At 43.7% G+C, this 24,551-nt stretch overlaps 2 protein-coding genes and 1 long non-coding RNA gene across 3 annotated transcripts in view; 2 read left to right on the forward strand and 1 right to left on the reverse strand.

Moving 5' to 3' along the window:
* The window catches only part of LOC308302351 (protocadherin gamma-C5-like), a gene marked incomplete at both ends in the record, with an annotated part of 340,087 nt that overhangs the window by 7,936 nt on the left and 307,600 nt on the right, over window positions 1-24,551 (forward strand). The gene's annotated exons all lie outside the window — the stretch shown is intronic.
* Window positions 4,210-24,551, forward strand: part of pcdh2ac (protocadherin 2 alpha c) — a gene marked incomplete at its 5' end in the record, with an annotated part of 35,202 nt that continues 14,860 nt past the window's right edge. Inside the window, 3 exons of the mRNA XM_080745476.1 lie at window positions 4,210-6,792; window positions 10,967-11,031; window positions 15,103-15,188. Of these exons, the coding sequence (XP_080601602.1) occupies window positions 4,210-6,792; window positions 10,967-11,031; window positions 15,103-15,188 (2,734 nt within the window). The remainder of the gene's footprint in view (window positions 6,793-10,966; window positions 11,032-15,102; window positions 15,189-24,551) is intronic.
* LOC308301493 lies at window positions 19,752-20,781 on the reverse strand. The gene is made up of 5 exons (XR_013962890.1): window positions 20,715-20,781; window positions 20,548-20,625; window positions 20,214-20,298; window positions 19,987-20,081; window positions 19,752-19,864 (listed from the first exon to the last, which is right to left on the reverse strand). It is a non-coding gene; the product is annotated as an uncharacterized lncRNA (long non-coding RNA).

The following is a 24,551-nucleotide window of genomic DNA, read 5'->3' on the forward strand; positions in this document are numbered from 1 at the left end:
CTCTTTCTATCCATCCCTCTCTGTCTGTTTCGGTCACAAACTGAGAGATTCTCAGATGCTTCTGTTTCCACTTAAAGGAGTTGTTCGTTTCCACTTAATGGAGTAGTTCACCCCCAAAATGTATTTTTTTCCCCCAATTGATAACTGAGTAATCAAGAAGAAAAAAAGCCATTTTGGGGGTGAACTACTCCTTTAAAGGGGAATACTACTCATTTTCAACATTGACCTGTGTCATTAATATACCTTAGAGTTGTTGTGTGGAAATAAGAAAAAAAAAGTCCCCCCCCCCCCCCTGTGTACTGTGAACTGGAGGATTGATTGTGGGGTGTGCTTGCAGAGAATGTGTACTCTGCAAGCCAAAGAGTACAGACATAGTTCATTGTTGAAAATGAGTGGTATTCCCCTTTAGGAGCATTGCATGCCCTCCAGTCAACACAGGGTTAATTTGAGCTGTGGGTGTGTGTGTAACGACAGAGACACAGCTTGAGAGACAGATCAGTGGAAAGCGTGGACGAGGGAGGAGGGTTCTCAGTGTTCATTTGACTCTGAGATTGAATATGTACCCAAATGAGCTTGATCCACACTGAGGGTGCTAGCTTCTCCAATACGTGATCTCATGCGTATTCGATTTTTCCAATGGAGAAAACTGCAGAATGGATAGGTATAACGTAATATAATATAAATAGGTAAGACGTAATTCTTAATTCTTCAGGAACAGTATTTTCGAGTGTGAAGTGGGTTACCGCTCACTTCACACAGGTGTGCTTTTACTCTGACAGTACAGCGCTGTAGAGCAGTGGTTCCCAAACCGTTTAGCTTGAGACCCAAAAGGTCTCCCCGGGACTCAAATTAGAGAGAATAGCTGATCTACAAGCTTGTGACAATGTGACACTACTAATATTGAAATGAAAAAGTTATATTTACTCACGAGTCACAACCCATAAAAATGGTCCCGCAAAACACAAAAATGGGCCCTGACCCATTGTTTGGGTGCACAGTAAAAATCTTAGTGTGTTCATTCATCTAGTGTAAAAAATGCAGTCCCATTTGGATCAATTTTCACACTAAACTGAGGATTTTACTGTGACTGACCGTACAGAGCTAGAGGTCAGGAGAAATAATGGAGAGAGTTGGATGTTTCAGCATAGGCAAAAAAATTAAATAAATAGGGAGCGTGCAGAGGTTTAGGTCTGTGACGCAACTGCTTGTTGAATCATAACAGGCGTCTGTCTGTTTGTCATCCTGTGGAGGGAGATAACTTAATCTGAAACCCCTTGAGTGAAAAATGAAATAATCCACAGCTCTGTGGCACACAATTAACACTAGAACAGATGGGTGTGATTCTAACAGGCATGTGCATAGAGAGCTGTTTGTTACCTGCATGCCCTTGAATCAAGCTATGGTTGAGGAGAGACAGAATACGGAGAGAGAGAGAGAGAGAGAGAGAGAGAGAGAGAGAGAGAGAGAGAGAGAGAGAGAGAGAGAGAGAGAGAGAGAGAGAGAGAGAGAGAGACCATGAGAGAGAGACCATGAGAGAGAGGATGAGCAAAGAAAGAACGAGAGTGTAAAGGACCTGATGTGAATCTGGCACCTCATGTACAATAATTGACATGAAAACATGTCTTCTCTATTCATCCTTCCTAATCTTACTAGTTGTGGGGAGGTACGTACGCCTCACTGGGCAAATTTTCTAAATGTCAGTTGCCTTAGCATGGAGTCCACATCTATCTGAGGCCTCTGTTTGGCCTTTTTTTTATCACAGTGGCTCAGAAAGGAATACAAAGTGTGCAGTCATCACACCCATTTATGAATGCCTCTCCGACTTCTCAGCTCTATCTCTTCGGCCGATGTTTGTTACCAGACGAGTCTGTCTGAGTGACTCATTTTGTGAGCTTTATACAGGGTAAGGAAGTGTGGGTGGAGTGAATATATCATGACCCAGTGACCTGGGTGAATCAAGATAGCACAGGGTCTCATGAGGCAAAGCGTGTTACTGTATATGGGGGGGATGCACAGATTTTCACGAAACTTCAAGTGAATGAATGCTCAGAGTGTCCTGAACAGGTGATAGCTCTTGGGCTCTATTTTCATCCATGCGTTACTCCTTATCTCTAAACATTTTTGCACATTTTTACTATTTTGAAAAACATTTTTGAATATTTCAAATAGCTGATCTACAAGCTCACAACATGTCGATGTAGATCGTCTGTTTTAAGTATTTTAGAATGTATTTCAAAATAGTAAAGAAAACAGGTAGGGATAAGGTGTAAGGCATGGACGAAAATATAGCTTGGGTCAAAAAAGATCACAATAATAGAGTTAATGGCTGGGCAGATTGTCATGACACTTGGTGTAAATGATCCATGATTAAGACCACGATTAATTTAATATAGTTAATGTGTCATATCTCGGCAACAAAGAAGAGATGTTATTTAGGGAAAGGTTAGCTCCCTATAGGCTGCTTTTTTATTTGTTTCTGTGTAGAAATGAAATCAGATGTCAAAGGAATATCCCTGTCTCTCTGTCATGCTGATTGTGTGTACAGGCCCTCCTAATTCAATCGAATCCAAATTGGAATTTAATTGAAGTACATGGGTTCAGAGACTGTAGCAATTAGAAGAGCCACTGGCAATTTAACGCCACAGTCCAACTACACAGCCAGACCACCTGCGACCAGACACAGCAGCACCCTTCCTCCGGTCTGCTATATGATTGAGTTAGAATGTTCTCAATTGAGATACCCATACTAGGGTCCTTTTAATAGATCAGTTAAAATATTTCAAAATGCCAATCAGCCAGCAACACCCATACATAAGCTATTAATGTTGTATTGTGTGATCTTTCAGATAACTGCCTGTCTGACCTGTGTGTGTGTGTGTGTGTGTGTGTGTGTGTGTGTGTGTGTGTGTGTGTGTGTGTGTGTGTGTGTGTGTGTGTGTGTGTGTGTGTGTGTGTGTGTGTGTGTGTAGACATGTTATTTCTAATTGCTGTGTAGGATGCTATATATATATAGCATTACAATTAGTATACTCTATTCCACATGCCCAGCATCTGTCTATCTGGAGAGAGCACTAGGAGTTCAGTTTTGATGGAGAGGGTCTAAATCTGGAGGATATTAGTGACCCTCGTCCTTGATGGAAAGTTCAGCAATTCATGTCCATTGTTGGGCAGCTTCCATCCCAAAGTGTCAGCAATGCATGGTGTATTGAGATCACAAAGGAGGAGCACAAAATGGTCTTGTGCTGAGTGCTGACATTTTGTGAAAAGAGTCATTTCAAAGCTAGAGCAACACAAAAAGGTGAAGGGCTTAATACAGTAGCATGCAGATCATAACCCCTCTTACCCACATATTAATGTAAGGAGACTGATAATAATAAAAATGTGTGGATTGGTGCAGGGTCTGTGTAACGATTGTTTGTTTGTTTGTTACAGATCTAGGATGTACAGTATGTTAATAGGCACATTTACTTTAAATAAAGACAGACTGTTCAAAAATCCACATTTCCATGTTGTGAGCTCTTTCGTTATAGAGGTAATTGCAGGTTTTAATCAATAAAAAGGGAAAGTGTGATCGCCAGGGTGGTCTAATCATTTCGGCAATGTTGTATCCCAGCACACAATGAAAAGGGCGGTGGCACTTGCATCCTCTGAGAAAAGACGCTGTGTCTGTGTACAGAACATAAGCCTATCTGTTTACCTGATAGCTACGTTAGTAGGAAAAATCGCTTGATAACTCAGTAGTTTTCTCGGGTTTTCTCCGGAATGTGTTTGAAGTAGCCTTAGACTCCTGTCTTTTGTCGGAGAGGCTGAAATGCAGCCAGCCAGTATCGCTGAGCGGCTCCCCCTCCCCCGTAGTCCACAGACACCATCGCACCGAGTGAGAGAAAGAGGGAGGGAGAGCCAGGGAGGGAGGGGAGGAAAAGAGGAGAGCGCGATAGGCAGGACCCGTGAGAGGGAAGCAAGGAGGCTGTTTCGTGCGGAGGATAGCGAGGAAGAAAACAAGCTTTAGGAGAACATGGATGCAACAGCCAATTGTCTTTTAAAAGAGATACATTTTCCGGACAGGGTGCTATGGTCCTCTAAACACATAGTCGAGGTTACGCACGGACTTGCCCCCCGTTTTTGATGAGGCGGGTGGGGAAGCACAAGCTAAACAGGCGGAAAGCTATAGGCTATCTCCAGCCCGTCTGCGAATCCTGTCTGCTTGCGATGGCTGTGACAGTGCGATGCTGTTACTGCATGAGAAACAATGTGCCTTTTTATTTTTGTCTGGTGATTTCTGTACTCAGTCTCAGTGGCCTTACAAATGCACAAATACGATACACAATTCAAGAGGAGCTGGAGAACGGGGCTGTGGTCGGTGACATTGTCCGTGATTTGGGTCTGGACCCACGCAATCTTTCCACCAGGCGCATCAGAATCACTTCGGACCACGGCCGGAGGTATTTCAACATAAACCACAACACCGGGAAGTTGCTGGTGAGTGACCGCATCGATCGAGAGTCTATCTGTGAATTCAGTGGCACCTGTTCTCGGGACCTCGAAGTGGTTGTTGAGAATCCACTGGAGGTGCACAAGGTGGACGTGGAGATTCTTGACGTCAACGACAACGCTCCACAATTCCCCCGAGATGAATACCAGCTTGAGGTGTCAGAGTCTGCTCTCACCGGGTCCCGGTTCCCCATCGAGGGTGCACAGGACGCGGACGACGGCTCCAACTCGGTGAAACAGTACCGCCTCAGCCCAAACGACCACCTTGCGCTGGACTCCATCAAACCCTTTGCCAACAGTAAGCACATTGAACTCATTCTTAAAAAAACATTTGACCGTGAACAAACGCCTTCTCACCAGCTAATCCTGACAGCAGTAGACGGAGGCACACCGCAGCGCACTGGCACAGCCAGAATTAACGTGCGTGTCCTGGATTCCAATGACAATGTGCCTGCGTTTGACAGCTCTGTTTACAAAGTGAAACTGTCAGAAAACTCGCCCAGGGGCGCATTGGTGATCAAGTTAAATGCAACAGACCCTGATGAGGGCTCCAACGGGGATGTTTTTTATTCCTTCAGTAGTTATACACCTGAAAGGGTCAGAGAGATGTTTTCTATGGACACCAACACAGGCGAAATTCGGGTAAAAAACAATATAGACTATGAAGAGACCAATTCCTATGAAATGTACATACAGGCAATGGACAGGGGTGCAGCAGCAGTGCCAGTGCACTGTAAAGTGGTGGTAGAGGTATTGGATGTGAACGACAACATTCCTGAGATTGTGTTATCTTCGCTGTCAAGTCCAGTACGCGAAGATGCTCGAGCCGACACGGTTGTAGCACTGATCAGTGTGAACGATCGTGACCATGGACCAAACAAACAGGTGACCCTGGAGATTATGCCTCATGTTCCCTTTAGGATCAAATCCTTTCGGAGCCATTACACCATTGTCACCTCTGCCTTCCTGGACAGGGAAACCATATCCTCCTACAACGTCACAGTCATTGCCATCGACGGGGGCATCCCGACCCTTTCCTCTCACATGACCTTCAAAGTGGACGTGGCAGATGTGAATGACAACCCGCCTCGCTTTGAGCAAACGTCATATACTGTGTATGTCACAGAGAACAACACTCCCAGTGCCTCCCTGTGTGTTGTGAAGGCCACAGATGTTGACGCTGGGGAGAACGCACGGATCACTTATACTGTCATCAATGACAACAACCATGGCATCCCTGTAGCCAGCTATGTCAGCATCAAGCCTGACACAGGTGAGGCCTACGCCCTTCGAACGTTTGACTTTGAAAAGCTGAGGGAATTTCACTTCCAGGTCAAAGCCCAGGACAACGGCGTGCCCCAACTCAGTCGTGTGGCCACCGTTTATGTTTACATCATGGACCAGAATGACCACGTGCCCAGGATCGTCCACCCACCCGCCAATGGGACACGCACCACAGAGACCCTGATGAAGAGTGCCGAGGCAGGGGTGTTGGTGACCAAGGTGGTGGCATGGGATGGCGATGCGGGGCAGAATGCCTGGCTGCTGTATGCCTTGGAACAGACTAACACAGACCTGGACCTGTTCAAGGTGCATGAGCACACAGGTGAGATCCGCACCACGCGGCGAGTCGTTGAGGACAACGCCACTTCATTCTCGCTGACAGTGTTGGTGCACGACCACGGCCAGCCCTCACTCTCCTCCACCGCAACCGTTCACGTGCACGTCATGGAGTTGCCGCCAAAATTGGCCCCTGACCCCAAGCGTATCATCAGGCCCCACAGTCCCCGAATGTTCTCTGATGTCACCCTCTACCTCATTATAGCCCTTTGCGCCACCACCTTTGTCTTCCTGGTCACAATTTTCGTGCTGGCCATAGTACGTTGCCATGCCTACTGCACCCAGCCTGGCTCCTGCTCCCCGTGCTGTGTGTCCAAGAAGAGTGTGCCAGAAGGGGGCACCTCGGCGGGCGGAGGAGGAGGAGGAGCAGGAGGTGGGGCTGGAGGTGGAGGAGGCGGCGGTGGTGCTGCTGGAGGGGCGCAACCCGGCAACAATGTGGCGCTTCGACGCGACCTCAAAGTGGAGCCGCACTATATTGAAGTGCGGGGCAATGGGTCCTTGACCAAAACGTACTGTTATAAGACGTGCCTGACTGCCACGTCAGGGAGTGACACTTTTATGTTCTACAACACAGGCCGACCCCACAGTGGCACCTGGGGCTCAGGCTATGTCACCAGCCAGAGTGGGCACAGCCAGATGTTTGTACGGCGGCTCAGTATGCCAGATGCCACTGCCATTCAGGTGTGTTTCTCTTTGCCTTGGTTTCTCTGTATTTCTGTTGTTTAACAGTGCCTCTCAACCTTTAAGGAGACAGTTGGCACAGGGGACCAGCGGGAAAAAAGTGAACTGTGGTTAGGTTTCTTGAAGAAAGGTTGCTCTTGTGATAGTGGTTGGCATTTAGGGCTCTGATGCTGCAGAGGGCCTTCATCTGTACTTTTCTTTTTATAAAGCCTCTTGGATAGATTATTTTGAGTGGAAACCTCTGAATTTGGCACGTCATGTTTGAACAGTATTTAACAAAATGTACTAAATTGCCACACGGCCCACACCCTGCTTTTGCCCTTTCATGGTTTCTCACAAGACATTTCATTACTTGTAGGGGATGTTTACCATAAATGGAAAGGGTTTTTAAGTATATTCTGCAGGCAGTAGTCTTTCTATGAATGTGATTACTGAACTGTACATTATGTACCACAAACTGGGTTGTTCTTCGTTAGTTTTTTAATAATATTAGATGGGATATATAACAGCATCTCTCTGTTGGAGCTGCATTTTGCTCAAGTGGGTGCAACACTGCTATCTGGTTGTGTGCGTGCATGCATGTGTGCGTTTGTGCATGCAGGTGTTTTCATGTCTGGCTTTCTAGAGAGCTGTTGTTTGTTTCTGATTGTTATGGTTTTTGTGCTTTTCCCTTCCAGCGTCATGCCTTTTTTCATGTATATTTCAGTATATTTCCTACTCGCTTTCACTTTGCCCTATATTATTATTATTATTTATATTTGTGAAGCTACATGCACGTTTCTGAGACTTTTCAGATGATACTAATGTGTGGGTGATTTCAGTGTACCAATGAGTTTGGTCTACTTTGAATACAGCGCAGTCAGATCTCGAGAATGTTGGCTTGCTCACGGAAGAGATTCAGTACCGTTTCCTTGTGACTTCACATAGACAGTTGTATTGGTCAACTGTGGTCTATATGTGTCACACTGTTCTGGTCCAGACCGTCCAGTGGGCAGCTGGGCAGCCCTTTGGCCATCACTGGACAGAGGGGAAGCGTGTACATGAATGTAGCCCTCAACCAGCTTAGTGAGTGAGATGCCAGTCTCACTGCACAGAAACCTCCCTCAGGTCATATACTTCTCTCTGGCATACAACAATCAGCCATAGAGCTATATGGTATAGGCCTATATGGTGAGGTTGCAGAAATGAAATGAGTCTTTAACCACATTAACGCCTGGCATCCCTATTTGTGGAATATAGGCGAACATTATCATCAAGCTCACAATGCGTCACATCACAGTGCATTGAGCTTGTAGATCAGCTATGTACACTATTGTGCCACTGTAACACTATCATACAGCAAATTATAAAATAGGGCTTAAGTGCTGAAGAGAGATGGATATAGAGCAGCACATCAACTCCACTGTATTTATTTTGAACTATTATCGAACTTCTGTTGGCCGTATGTGGTTTTGGCAGACAAAACTAGATTAGTATTATTCATTCAGTGATAGTTCTCTAAAGATTGTGTTAGGCCTCTAGCCCAGTGTAGGTAAATGTATAGAGAGAGAAAAAATAGCTTAAAAAAAAGAGAACTAAAATAATATTTAGGTACTGTTCCCTTATCCCCTGGCATTTTCCTCATTAAATGCCAGTCATGTGTGTTCTTGCTATGTAATTAACAGGCAGCGACGCGTTTCTTTGAACCTCTCCCGGATTGGCTGTATCAGTGTGTATGAGGTGGGGGATGCAAGGTGATTGGACAATGTGTTGATGGCGGAGGTGTGAGCTCTGTTTCCATGCGATGGGTGTCCACTTGGAGGCAGAGAAGGAGGGAGGGAGAGAGACAAAGGAGAGAGGAGGGAGAGGCCAAACCCAGGGCCTTGTTTAGACCCTCAAAAAAGAAAAGATTTCTCTCAATATCCCTGTTGATTTTGTCATTTATAATATAAATTTGTTTAAATGAACCACTCAAACCCAGTGTACTCATTGACCAGAGTCCTCGTAGGGGTCTATTGGCCCCCTCCCAGATAATAAAACATCATTTATTAATTCCTCATACTTTCTGTGGGGCTGAAGGTTTTCCTATGACTCTATTTTCTCGCATAAATGTGCGTTTGTGTTGCTTCTCTTGGGGGGTGTATCTGTCTGCGGACACGTTTAGGTTCCAGATGTTTGTTTTCTAACCTGCAGTGGTAGTCTGTTCTCATTTAGCTCCATGCACACCATATGGCCGAGCAGAGCGGTCACCCTTCGGTCACCATCGTGCCAAAGCAGATGTAGCAAATGCTGTTGAGGCAGATTTCTTTATCTTATTTTGAACTACTGTATATCATATTGCATTGGATTCCTCCTGGGTTGGTATCTATCTATATAGCAGCCATTTATTCAACAACTCACTTTCTCACAAGAACATACATTTCCTCATCATATACACTATATGAAAATCTTTCTATACCTCTAACAAGTCCAATTTAACATGTAATTCTCAATAAATTATGCAGTGGTGCTCTGGGGTTCCTATGTTGATGAATGTTTTTGCATGCTTCGTTGTTGGGTGTTCTGTGTCCCAGTGGTCAATATGCTCTATCTGAATGGCTCCTTGTGGGATGCCAGGCTTCTCTCATTAGGACCAAATATTGGATTTCGGGGTTGATGAATGTCTACTGTGGATGTGCAGAGGTCGATTCTGCCTCAGCAGGACGGAAACATCTGTCTTCTAGATTGGAAAAGAAATGGGTCACATATCAACCGCTTGGTGTTGATATGGTGGTTCATATTCTTGTGGGTTCACAGACACAGTGGCTTATCTCTGTTAAGGATTTGAGATGCGATCGGTTCAAATGCAATCTCATCTGTGCTTCAGTAAATAATGAGCACAATCTAACTAAAGAGTCCCATACACCAATCAATTTTAGTCGTTTGACCACATGCATTGGGTCTTATTTTATTACCATCCACCTGTGTCATGTTTTATTTTTATATCTTTATGCTCTCATTGTTGAGCTCATGCTGAGCTAGTCTGCATATTGTGATGTCAAAAAGGTCACCAGACAGCGATGTCTGTCTCTGCTCTGTTGTGATGCTGACGTCAGAATGTGTTTGGAAGCAGGTGCAGAGCCGAGGGGGTTAAACTTATATCCCAATTAAGGGGAACACAAACCGGCTGCGGACAACGCCTGGAAATAGAACAGTGGCGTATCGGAGCGGCGGGCGAGGTGTGAACTTGCGTCTGATGCCGCCGGTGTGGGTAGGTTCATTGAAAATAATGGGGGGGCTGTTTTGACGTCCGCAGCCGGTGTGTGTTCCCCTTTATTCTCCTCCCTTCCCTTCTTCTAGAGGGGAAGGGATTGAGGCGCGTAGTGTGACTGTAGAACCAAATGTTTTGAAGGAATATGAGGTCCAATGAACAGAATGGAGGGGTGCAGGAACATTTTAAATTAAACTCAGAGTGTACAATTTACCAGTAAATGCATCCTTGTAAGTCAATTTATTTTTCATTTGGCACTTATGTCTTTTTTGTAAAATAAATGACAAGTTATCAACAATTTGATTAAGGTAAATCATCCTTGTTGTTGTTGTAGAGGATTTAGGGTAAATTATTTGTGCTGTGATAAGATAATGATTTTGTTATGACGATGTCCTTGGATGGAGAGCAGTATGGAAGGAAGGAAGGATAGAAAGAAATGGAAGGGAGGGAGAGAGAGAAGAGTGGACAGCTGCAATCTCTAAAGGGAGTCCATCTACACATGCAGTGATATGAGAGTTCCGCTGGGTCTCCATGGTAACGGACGGTACCATCTCGACCCTGAGTAGACTAACTCGGGATGGGTAGCCTGAGGGGCTGATGTGTCACAGAGACAGGGTCAGTGGGCCGGAGGAGCGAGATATTTCAAAGTCATCCTTCCTCAAAGGAGCAGGAGGAGGAGGGGGGGGTGAGAAGGAGTGTGGAGTGGGAGGAGAATAGAGCAGAGCTACACGTTTCAGCTCATCACTTACTTTTCTCCACAGGCAGAAGAAGCAAGCTGTTACCATTATGTTGTGTGTGAGTGTATGTGTGTGTATGTGTGTGCACCTGCCCGTGCATGCATGCCCTTGCGGTCTCCCTATGACTATTTAATGAGATGCTATTGGGTTTTGGCTGTGTGATCTCTTGTAGTACTTAAGACTCAGTCCTTATCACTCTCTGTTGCAGCCCAAGTTACCGAACACAGACTGGCGATACTCTGCCTCCCTGAGAGCAGGAGGTGTAATGCAGAGGTAAGCACATACGCATCCACACTTTTGTTAAAAATTCACAAATCACAATTCATTCACTCAATTCTAATTATGTTTTATCGTCAGTAACTATTGCCGATACTCTCCATCAAGAACAACATTCATATTTTGATTTGATATATAAATGAATACACTCAATTCACCAGCCATTCTCATTTACCTTGATTTAGTAGACCCCCTGCAGACTCTCACATAATGGCAAATAAATCATTATCAAAATTCCCCATCAGAATGGAAGCATTATCTCTGTTATTTACACCGAAACCTGTTTATATTCTCACATCTGCATATTGCAAGCAGACTTTGGTGACTGAATTACCCTCACAGGGTCAATAAAGGTCCTCTCTTATCTCTATGTCAGACATGAAAAGGAAAATCAATTGTTCTGCACTGTATACAGTTTGAGACTTATGAGGAAAAATAATTGCTAATGTCTTGCCTTTAGACATAAATTGTTATTTGTGCAGTGAATAGGCCTACAGTAATAATAATGCATCTCAGAAATAATGATGACACTCTAGAATGATCGTAGTTAAAAATTGAGGCATCATTACTCTTAGATCATGCATTGAAAACAACTGCAACATATTTGAGAGAGCTAGATTGTTAGGAGATAAGCATTGAGACATGACTCTTTCAGCATGGCCATTAGACAAATGGCGAGATGGCCCAAGGGATGGACAGGGGATTAAGCTGGGGGTCAGCAAAGTGCAGAGAGGAAGAAGCCAGGTGGAAACTTGGATTGTTGGGTATTCACATCACTACAACAGGGATTACATTACCCATGAGCCACTGGGTCACAAGTTAACGAGCAGTGCCAGGTTTAACAAGTTGGAGCTAGTCGAGTGAACAAGACCAACTATTTTCTGACAGTCAGTTAAGTATGTAACCCCCCCCCCCCCCCCCCACACACACACACACATACACATACATACAAGGGAAGAAGCCAGTCAATGATGTCATTGACAGAGTCTAACCAGTCCCTCCGTTGGGAAAAACAGAAGTAGGTCATCTCTCATTGCCCCTTTCTCTCTAGCTCGCATGCACACAGTACTCATGTACACACAAATACACACACACATATAGAAGACTTGCCTACTTGCCTCGTGGCTATATCAGCATTGTGGCAAACATGAGGGCCAATGCGAGATGACAGAGTGAATGACCCTTTCGCATCTCTCAGTTAAACAACGTCTGTCTTTACACGGGCATGGGTCAGCAGAGGATTGTGTGTGTGTGTGTGTGTGTGTGTGTGTGTGTGTGTGTGTGTGTGTGTGTGTGTGTGTGTGTGTGTACACTGTACATGCTCATATCATTGTAATTGAGGGAGTAGAGTGCTCTAAATAGACTGTTTGTATTACTATACATGTGAAGGCCAAATTACCCCACAAGTAGTACAATTTGAGAAACGGAAAATTGTGTTTTCCTGGTCTTCAAGCTCACAAGCTAAATGGTTGTCTTATGCTTATAAAAAATGATGATTTGTACTTAGGGTTAGGTTTTGCTCACAACGCTCTGTGTGTGTGTGGGTGTGTGTGTGTGTGTGGGTGTGTGTGTGTGTGTGTGTGTGTGTGTGTGTGTGCGCGCGCGTGCGTGCGTGCGTGCGTGTATATATTATATATAATATGTCATGCTGTGTGGTGATTTTATTTGCTCGATCATTTGTGCACTACTGTAATTCTACTGTGCAGTTTACCTGCATTATGCATGGTCTGATTCCTGTCTGACTCAGTTCCTGTCTAGCTGAATACATTTGCACGTGACGTGTCAATGTTACAAATTAATAAGAATGTATCCTCTGAGTGTCTTTTAGCCTTACACAGATTTTCTCATAAATACAGCAGGGTCAATGTGCCTGCATGGACAGTCTTATGTTGTAAAATCATTCTCATCACTCCCTAGCACTGACACCTTTCTCTCTGCATTCATATATGGTATTTATTTATGCTTTAATATTATTTATTCACTGGCTTGATCTGAGGTTGAAAGATTTAGTTATTTTTTAACCCACAACCAAAACACCTGTTTTCAATCTCATCCCCGAATGGAAGACACTGTCTGTCTGTTTGTCTGTTGATGTGTTTCTGAGTCTGTCTCGCTCTCACTCTCTGTCTCTCTCTGTATCTGTCTGTCTATCCCTCTCCCCCTGTCTGTCTCTCTCCTTCTATAATTGCACTTTGTCAGAGGCTCAGCGTTGCATTCATTTTGGGATAGCTGCAGCCATGCTTGACATGGGTGGAAAAAATATGGACAGATGGGAACGTGTAAAACCTGGCAGACAAGTTGGAGACATGTGGTGACAGGTAGCAGAGGGAAGAGAGATGACGAAGAGAGAATGAGACAGGCATTAGGCAAAAAGCCTGTTATCAGTCCAGTGTTTGCTATTAATAATTGATCAGTGCAACTCAATGACTCCAGCCCTGAGCGGTACTTAAAATGGCCACCCTCAATTCACCTCTACGTATAGATTATACATTGTCACAATCTCATCACACACACACACACACACACACACACACACACACACATACACACACACACACACACACACACACACACACACACACACACACACACACACACACACACACACACACACACACACACACACACACAGAGAGAGAGAGAGAGAGAGAGAGAGAGAGAGAGAAAGAGATGCACACAGGGTGGGGGAGGGGAGAGATGAAAGAGGAGGAGGAAGTGATGGAGCAGGGGGTAAAGGAGAAACCAGATAGAAAAGGAGCCAGGAGAGGAAGGGGACCAATCTGTGATTGTCTGACCTTGGACCACACACACAGGCACACTCACGCACGCACACACACACACACACACACACACACACACACACACACACACACACACACACACACACACGCATGCACGCACACGCGCACACGCACACGCACGCGCACACGCACACGCTCACGCACACACACACACACACACACACACACACACACACACACACACACACACACACACACACACACACACACACAGAGCACAGGACTTATTCTTAACGGTATCTCTCTGATATATCCCAATCCAGTTTCTGGATGTTCTCTTTCTATTGCTGCTTTCAGTCAAATGTTGTTGACAATGACATGGTTTAAATTCATAATAAATACCAAGAGAAGAATTGTGTCCCCTAAGCTGATTTTAGAGTGGATCTCTGCAACAAGAGGGGCATAAACAGGTAACAAGATTGAGTGAGTTAACAAGAACAGACACTACACAGTGAGACAGGGGGATTTGGATGAACCAGGCACAGCCGTACTCATCTGACCTCGGTGAGACTTTAAACTTTCAGAGACCCAGTTTTGCTCTCGGGACAAAAAGTGGATAGGGGATTGGAAAATGGCACAGCATGGCAAATAGGGACTGAGAGCTAGAGTGCTGCTTTAAATAAACATATGGACTGGTTTATATCTTTATCAGCAGATTTATGAGTTCACATTGCGCACACGCACATACACGATGGAATAGACAACGCACAGGAGAGAGCTTAGCTTTTTGGTGTAGAAATCCCATGGGGTGGGAGTGAAAATGTAAAGACTTCCATCTGTAATCCATAATCCAGAGAATGGCAGGAATATGCATGGTGGCTAGCCCTAATCTCAAAGTTGGATTCCTGGGATAGTGTTTGCTGTTGACCCCCTCACACACATGCGCGCAAATGCACAGGCACACATGACCATGGTTTAATTTAGTAATGCTGTGTATTATGAGATGGGTGTGCTAAAGAGGAATGAATAGTGTCCCTGGAGGCTTATGGTCCAGTTATTTGGGACAGACCTAACACACAAATATCTGAAAACTTTTCGTCTCCACACAGTAAAATCCTCAGTGTTAATTTATCTTTGAGCGTGTATTCATTAATGGACCCAAGTGCACCAGTAAGGGCTAAATTAACGGGACAGATGTTGTACGAGTGCATATAGAATAGATGATTTCGTTCTTGGTTCGTTTTATCAAGCAAAAACTGTGTGTCTTGGCATAATATTACCAGTGTGTGTGTGTGACATGTGTATGCTTGTGCTTTTTGTGTTCCAGCTCGGTGCACATGGAAGAGTCGTCAGTGTTGCAGGGAGCCCAAGGGGTGCTGGTCCAGAACTGGCCTACCGTGTCCAGCGCTGCTGGTAAGAACATTGTTCCAGTCCATACCATTCTCACTGTGGCCCGGACCAGTGGTGGACAAAGCACTCAACCCCAGTACTTGATTAATATTTGCCCAGGAGTACTTTGACCCAACTACAATTTGAAATAGGCCTTAAGTGGTTAATTAATAATGTACTTTTACCTTCTTAAAAAAGTAGTGGAGTCAAAGGTATAACATTTGTCTTTGACATGTAGTGGAGTGAAGGTCGTAAGTACAGTTCATACTGTATACCCACAAAATGTGCTTAAGCACAGCACTCAAGTAAATGTACTTTGTTGCTGTCCACCACTGGCCCTGACTAATTATGTCTCTTAATGTCTGCAATCAAACCAGCGACTCAGTGACATGGCATCAGTGATGCCAAGAAGAGACAAAAGCACTATTGCAAATATTGGCTACCAGCACAGCTAAGACCATCTTGCACCAGTAACAGAAGGCTTATCAGAATCAGGGGAAATAATAAAGTGAGGAATACGGAGGTATCAGCTACGAGATCGCCCTGACCCACTCTTCTCACTTCCCTGCACGGTGTGCAGAGGAAGTGACACGTGTTACACAGGCATAGATGGCTATCACTGCTCTCTATAACAGGAAGAGAGAGAGAGAGAGAGAGAGAGAGAGAGAGAGAGAGAGAGAGAGAGAGAGTCAGTAGTTTATTTAATTATCATCAGGATGTTTTTACAGAGGCTTATAGCTGAACTACAGTGGGCAAACACACATTACAATTACATTATCTTTCTCATGCCCCCTCTTTTATTACATCTCTGTCTCTCTGTCTCTCTCTGTGTGTGTGTCTCTCTCTCTCTTTCTCTCTCTCTCTCAACCCTCCCCCCGAATGGTACTGTACCTATCATAATCTATAAGACCCCCAACTCTCTCTAGTAATCATGGTGACTTTGATTTGACAAGCACTCTATTGGTCTTAGTGGAGTTTGGTTGGACATCCTTATATGGCGGATATGGACCCAACGTTTTAAAGGATGCAGAGAAAATATAGAAAGTAACGTTTCCCTAACAGAGAAAATGGAGGAGAGATGAGAGACACTGGAGTGGAGAGAGAGGGTAAATAATTTAGACATACATCAGAGAGAGACGGATGGTGAGGTGAGAGGTGATTTGTTGTAATTAGGGCTGTAGAGATGACCTGGCCTGGCTTCCCTTATAGACAGGAGGCGGTGGGGTGGGCAGGCTGACAAACTGCCCACACACTTGTTCCTGTCTCTCCTCGACCACTGTTGCTTCTCCGCCTTCACTCTACCATCGATTCTTTTGCCTTGGTTGAAGACAGTCTGCAGGCTCTTGAACGGGTGCGTGGGTTGGAATGAGAGAGAGACAGAGAGAGAGAGAGAGAGAGAGAGAGAGAGAGAGAGAGAGAGAGAGAGAGAGAGAGAGAGAGAGTGTTAGAGAGAGAAAGAGAGGTACACAAGATATCTTTGCATTGTATAAAGACTAATAACTGACCCGGTTACTGCTATCTACAAGCTCACAAAGCATGCTAAGCTCACATCAAGTATAGACCCTTTTCCTTGGCTACACCCACTATTTCCACTCTATTGTGCCAGTAGGTTGCCTGCTATCTCACAGTTTTCCACAGGCTGTGTCTGCAATTATTATTATTTCATAATGTAATTCAAATGGGAACATTCATTAACTTATGTGATAAGGTGGGCTCAATTGGGTCATGCAATCAGTGGTTCCCAAACCTTTTAGCTCAAGACCCAAAAGAGAGATAAGAAGGTTAAGCCCGCGGGATCCAAACTAGTGAAAATGGCAAGCTCACAACATGGCGCAAAGCAAGTGGTTGAGAGCTTATAGACAATCTTCACTAAACTTTTGTTTTTAGAGACTGTCAGAAAGCATAGCCAGCAAGCTAAATGTATAGCTTCAGTCAGTGTGTCACATAAGCTTCTATGCTCCTTTGGTGTGGTAACTCATATCCCAAACACTGTTCAGGTTAAGGGTTTTCTGTGGTGCGTTTTGCTATTTTTGATTGATTTGTCATTGCCATTTCGTCAAGGGTCAATGTTCAATACACTCTGTCCAACCACTCAATCAGGTGTCTGTGTGTAACCACAGCCATGCACTGCAAGTTATCCTGATGTACCTAACATACTTGTAGTGTTGTGTATTGACGCAAGCTCGATTCTGTTGCTAAACACTCCAGAAGTCACAAGATAACACAAGACAACAGCTCACTAATGGCGTTTATATTGTGTATGACTTACAAAATGGAGGGCTGGGGATGGAAATAAAGAGAGGGGACAGATTGAGAGAGAGAGAGAGAGAGAGAGAGGGGGGGGGGGAATAACTCAATTTGTTAAGCTGACACAACTGGGGACCCCCCACCCTGATAAGAATTTGGAATTTTAGGAGTTAAGTCATAACATTTAGTTTGAATCGGTTCCACAGATAAATATTTTGAAAATAGCAGGTCAACAAGCTCAACGGATCGCGCTGCAAGTCGTTGTGGGGACCCGATCCACAGGTTGAGAACCACTGGCCTATACAAGTTTTCCAAATAACCTCAAGGACTACATGATGAAAAGATGTGTTTTCTGATGAGGATTATAAGATTGAATTAATATCTTTAATGATTTATATATTTCTCAGCCTTTTCCACTCAATTCTTCTAACCAGATTCCAGAAACTCCATGTCCCTGGGCTGTTTGCCCTTAAGCAAATGAGGTTTTCACCATCTATAGGCAACTAACTCCAATTTAAGCTGCAGCAAGTTTTAGTCATGACTCAGCAGGGATAAGAATAGAACGCACTGCTAATTTATGCATTGTGGAAAATTGCTAATTAGCCCCGGCTCAACTTTTCATTGGACCACGAATGACTTTGGCGAAGTACTTGAGAGGAATGTGAAAAGGCACATACTGCTGTAATTTATTTAGCAGAGGACAAAGTATGTTATTTCCCTGAAGATGAAATACATCTATTTATTGATTGAGCGTGGCCAGTCACGTCATTGAATGTGTCATAGCATGTGCTATTTATAACTACAGCTTGTTTGTTTGGTGGGTCATTCACCTCAGGGTGGGAACAGCCGAACAGCAGTATCGATGGTTTCAAACTGACAATAGGAACATTTCAACCTATCTGAACTGCTGTTTTGTGGATACCAAATGAAAAAGCCTTGTTGATCAGCTGTTAGCTTATCTTTCTAGTTATAACTTCCTGCATAGTTCCATGTTTATGGTTTTCATTGCCACATACATACACAATACTGTAGCAACATTGCAGGTTGGGAAACACTTCCCAACTTAGCCTCTCTCCTATAATACAAACAAAAGTACATCAAGACGATTCAAAACGCTAAAGAGTGAAAAGCAGCGTGAATATATAATAATAATAAAAAAATATAGCTGCAAGCAGCGATAAAGTGGCCAAGGCAAAAGCATCAAGGGAAAGCAAAGAAGACATCAAAGAGAAACTAGAAGCAGTGTTCTTCCGAACAGGTCAGGTGTTTTTTTTGGCCCACTGGTGACTCTATAACAGGCCAATGTGAGAAGGGTGGCATCTGTTCCTTGGCCTAGTGGGAATGTGTGTGCAAAATCTCACACACATAGCAGGCTGCGTTTGAGACAATGTGTTCAAAAAGGAGCAATCCTGCAAACCTTGGAATTCAATTTTAGCCAATTAGATAGAATATGATATCGGACAAATCCGTCATGATCACATCACTGTAGAGATACTGTGTACTGATTTTTGTGATTTTCTGTCTATAGCTGCAGAGCGAGATGAACAAATCTCAGTGAGAGTTGCAAGGGCCCCATAGCCTAGTGCAGTGTTTGTTATTTTTGCCTTTTTCTTGAGTTTTGCCTTTTGTTCCCGTTCCCGAGTTCTCTATTTTTAGATTTTTGGCAAAGTTTATTTTTGCCATTTTTGAATTTTGGGTTTCACTGTACAACTGCATGGTGGGGGCTGGATAAATAAAAATCTTAACGAGACACAAATTGCTTATTATAAGCAGACATGGCAACCCAGGTACATTCAGAGCCCAGAACGCCAACTACTGACACTTTAATGCAAGGACAACAGGAAATCAAATGATGTTTTTCAGGACAGCTTTTTCAGCCCCCGCCTCTTTCAGGATATGAACAGGATAACAGGGGCGGTGCCAGGAATAACATGAATATATAGAGATAAATAGTAATACTGAATAAAAGTACAAAGGTATTGGCATCAACTTGACATTTTTTGAAAATAGCAGATCTACAAGCTCACAATGCAATGCAACGCATGAGCATTTACTGGAGTAGCCTAGAAGTAAGACTATACAAGTGAAGTATAAAATACCTCAAAATTATACTAAGGATAGTATTTGAGTAAATGTACTCAGTTACTTTTACACCCCTGGCATTGTAGACCCAGATGCTTGTGAAACATGATAAAGAAATAGTCATGCAATAGTATGAATTTCAGTTTATTTACACAAAGGATTTGCAATTGCAAAATATTTGGCAGCATTATTTTCTGTAAGTGGCTAGCAGAGTCAGACTTAACTAAACTTAAATTGTTTTTATTGAAAAACGTTGAGGGGAAGGCGGCTGGGGGTCAAAACTTGGAACTTTAGACGCTCACATGGGGCTGCCGTCCTGTGGGCAGAGCAGACTATGGATTCCAATTGGGGGGTGTTGGAACCCAGCCAGCCTAGGTGGGGGAGGGAGAGAGAAATGAGGTGAGCTTCAGAATAATTACAGTTGAGCCACAAGTTAGAGAAGAGGTGTTCAATCTGCCCGTTCCACACAATTCAGAATAATGAACCCACTTACACTGCCGTTCTTTGGCTTCAATGAAGCAATCTGGGAGCTGGTACTGATTGTCAGCTGATTGTCAGATGGGCTTCAGGTGTGAGGCTGAGCTTCCCCTGCATGGTTTGAAACAATAAACGAATAAATGAATGCACTCAAACATCATTACTTTATAAAGAAACTCAAAGTCATTACTTCAAAATCAAATCAAACTAGGAATGAGTGTCACTGCGGCTGCTTTTTCCTACCCATAACCATAGGTCAGACAGGATTGTGTCAGTCTTTCTGCAGGCTCGCCATCTTTCAGATTCAGTTCTAGGCAATAAACCTGGCCTGGATCAAAGAAAAAGGCCAAATGAATAGAAAAACAACAAATTCAAATAATCTGCTGCACTACAGGCTTGAAACAAAATAATTCCATTAATCTCCCCAACTAGGCATTGGCATTAAACTCAAAATACATCAATTCAATAATCAACGTTGCAGCTAACATACAAGCATTACATTCCAAAAGAAATCGTTTAACATTTAGATACCAAAACCAAAAACAACATAACATTTCAGAGCACATGGTCAGCTTACCAAGTGACACATTGTTCCTCCATCATACACAGCCAGTGTATCGAGTGGATCAGGTAGGTATGTTCAGGTGAGGTAAATCTAAAAGCCAAATTATAGTATGGGTAAGTATAATGAATGAAACTGTTAGAAATTGGAATAGTTGTTGGAATAATGAACAGTGTACAGACCTGCAGCTGCTGCATAATGTAGCAGTGAGTAGCAGCAACCACCAGCACCATGCTGCTTCCAAACAATCTGAGAGGGGGGAGTGGCCTCAACTCAACCACTATTTATACCCTTGCTTAAGAAGGTTGCCATGTTTGGTCGGGTTGCCATGTTCAGTTGCAGTACCAGGGTTTTCACGGCAAAATGTTGTAAAATGTATTTTAAATGCATGAGGTAAGGCTTGAACAGGGGACTTCTGGAATGATAGACAAAGGCCTTACCAGGTGAGCTATGCACAGCTCTGCACAGTGAGAAAATATTACTTTAAATGTTTGTTTTAGAAGCAGAAGAATAATTTGCATAAAACCGCAAATTGATGAATTATTAAAAAAGCATGTTTCAATTTTTTAAAAATCCGATCTGACAGATCTTTAGATATTGGTCCAAAGTTCATGTAAAAAAAGTTCTGTGCACGTGACGCGAAAGTTCCGGAATAAAAGCGGGTTTAAGTGTTTTACGAACTGCTCCAAAAGGCGGAAAATCGAAGGGCGGAGCTTACTTAACAAAGACACAGATGTCTTCAGCTTGAGTCAAGGCACGCGTGTAAGCAAGTTGCATGTCTTCAAACGAAACGAGGCATGACTTATGCCCCTTTAAAGTTTGAGTTTTCAAACGCTTCGTATAGCGCCCCCCTTTGGCCAATTGGAGTAAGATTGCTTTCAGTGATATTTGGACTAATCCTCTACATATTTGCCAAATGCCATGAACGTGTCACTTTGCATGTATGATTTAGAGGCAGAAGAATAATTTGCATATAACTGCAACATTGAGTAAATTATTAAAAAATAATGTTTCGCTTTAAAGAAAATCCGCCTAAGTTTTCAGACCGTATTGGTCCAAAGTTCATGTACAAAAAGTTTCGCGCACGTTACGCGAAAATCCCAGGAGGAGATACATTTTTACTGTTTTTCATATAATTCAAAATTGTGGGAGAGGTAAAGGTCAGAGGTCAAAAGTCAGAGCGTAAAAGTTGTTCGGCATGAGGAGACGCATACGTGTATACAGGTTTCATTGCTGTACCTGAAACAGGGCATGAGCTACACCAGTTCAAAGTTTGCACTTTCGAAGGCTTCCTACAGCGCCACCCTTTGGCCGATTGTTGCGAGCTTCGCGTTTTAGCCGTTTGGCATAGTCCTCTGCCATACTGCCATGAACGTGTCACTTTACATGTATGATTTAGAGGCAGAAGAATAATTTGCATGAAACTGCATTATACGGTTAATTATTAAAAAATAATGTTTCGCTTTAAAGAAAATCCGGCCGCTGTGCGATGACCGTGTTGGTCCAAAGTTCATGTAAAAAAAGTTTCGCGCACGTTACGCGAAAATCCCAGGAGGAGATAGATTTTGACTGTTTTTCATATAATTCAAAATTGTGGGAGAGGTAAAGGTCAGAGGTCAAAAGTCAGAGCGTAAAAGTTGTTCGGCACGAGGAGACGCATAAGTGTATACAGGTTTAATTGCTGTACCTGAAACAGGGCATGAGCTACACCAGTTCAAAGTTTGCACTTTCGAAGGCTTCCTACAGCGCCACCCTTTGGCCGATTGTTGCGAGCTTCGCGTTTTAGCCGTTTGGCATAGTCCTCTGCCATACTGCCGAGTTTCGTAAAAAGCGACTGCACGGTCTAGCCGCTAGAGCAAAAGTGGCGGAATAATAATAATAATAGTGATGAAGTCCAATAACAATGAGTGGCCAAGGCATTGCCACTTCGTGGCCTTGGCCACTAATAAGATCTACGTTGTGAAGCTATGGTCCTGTACAGTTATTATTGTGAGATGAAAACTATACTGGGAGAAATGATCTTGTGGGAGTCTCTCTCCCCAACCCTCTCCCTGACCTGGTATTAGAAACCATTGCACTAAACTGGTAGATGATAATCGATATACTAGTCGATCCTATGACTACAAGATAATTAACCAACCAACAGCTGACCACATGTGTCATGAGATTGTTGGAATGAAACTGTCTGTATACTGTGTGTAGACAGAGAGAGTGCGTTTCTGGGATTTAGGTTACATTACAGTAATGAAATCTCACTCCTCCCCCTCTATATCTCCCTCCATTTCATGACTGTCTCAAAACCAGTGGCACACTGGGGTTCAGGGAGGGAGAGAGAGAGGGCTGTGTACAACTGGAACTATCCCCTGCAGACAGACAGACAGAGACAGGGAGAGATGCGTGTGTGGGAGAACAAGACCTTGGTAAAAGTGGATACTAGAGAGAGAGAGAGAGAGAGAGAGAGAGAGAGAGAGAGAGAGAGAGAGAGAGAGAGAGATGGGTGGGCACATGATGTACAGAAGAGATGGAAGTTGGCTGCAGGGGACCAAAGTGCCAATGAGTTAAGGAAAGTGATGGACAGAGGCAGAGAGTGAAAAGGAAAGAGCAAACCAAAGAGGGAGGGAGGGCTGTATGAGGCTGCTGTTGCTGGGGAAGAGAGGCTGGATCGGGAGAGGGATGGGAAGAGGGAGAGAGTTTGTAGCTATACTCTCCATCAGCACCAACGCTGTCACCGTGACTCCTGTGTCCGACCGCTTCACTGGAGGATTTAGTTTCCACAGCAACCATTCATGGCAACAAAGATTAGCGAGATGCAGGGAGACATGAAAATGAAACAAGCAAAAAAAATAAAACACAGAGAGAGGGATAAACATAGAGGGAGGAGAGGGCAGACACATCAGCTGGTGACAGAGGAAAATGATGAAGCATTAAAAACAGAAGTGGAGGAAAGAGTGAGATGGTTAAAGCCTATTGTACTGTGTACACTTCTGCTTTGGCAATGTAAACGTATGTTTGCTCATGCCAATAAAGCCCTTTGAGTTGAGTTGAGTTGAATTGAATTGAATTGAATTGAATTGAATTGAATTGAATTGGTTAAATGCTAGGGATGTGTCTGTGGTGTGAGGGGGGAGAGAGGTGATGGTCAGAGGGAAGGTGGAGCAAAGAGAGAGGATGCGAGGAGCCTGACCTACATACATTGAGGCGGTGCTGTACTGCAGAGGGGCAGGTTTTAGTGCAGGTCTTTCTGCATCACTGCTCTTGGTGTTATCACATACAGTTACACATAACCATGGACACACATCAATAGAGACAGCATCTTGCACCTGTTGAGGCAACAGAGAGAGAGAAAGAGATAGAGAGACTTTTGGGGGGTGGGGGCAGACTAAGAAGAACACTTGCTTGTCCAGAGGAGATATTGCGCTTGTTCCTACGCCAACACGGGGTCTACATTTCCCAATAGAATAGCAGGGAGACCACCTCCCTACCACTGCAGATGTACTCGTTATAAAATGTGTAGCTTTCTTTACTCTGCCTACGAATCTGCTGTGGGATTAGGCTCAATCCACAAGACTAGAGATTGTGGTAGGGGAATTGTTAGGAAAGGCAGTCATCAAAATGCAAGCAAGGCTGACATACTTTTTGGGCTCTTCTCTGAGACAAGGCGATCTAAGGAGATCTGTGACACATTGCTAACTCAAGGTAGAACTTTCTAGAAGCTGTCAGGGACTTTTTTCCTTCTGTTTCTGAGCCCCTTCAAACCCTTTTCTTTACTCATGTTGTATTTCAAACATTTGCTTTCATTTATTTGTCTCTTGTTTTATTTATTTATTTATTTATTTACTTTCTCTGTATTATATTCAGATCCAACTCTCAATCTTTCAGGTCTTCACACCCTTCATTTTTCTCTCTTTTCATCTCTCACTTTTGCTTTTTCAATCTCTATTTCACCCCTCTCCCTTCCACTATGACTTTCTCTCTGTTTTCTCGCTCTCTTTCTGTTTTGTGGAGAATACATCTGTTTT

Source organism: Nannobrachium achirus, assembly GCF_963921795.1.
Source record: "Nannobrachium achirus genome assembly, chromosome: 17".
In the NCBI taxonomy this organism is placed as follows: Eukaryota; Metazoa; Chordata; class Actinopteri; order Myctophiformes; family Myctophidae; genus Nannobrachium; species Nannobrachium achirus.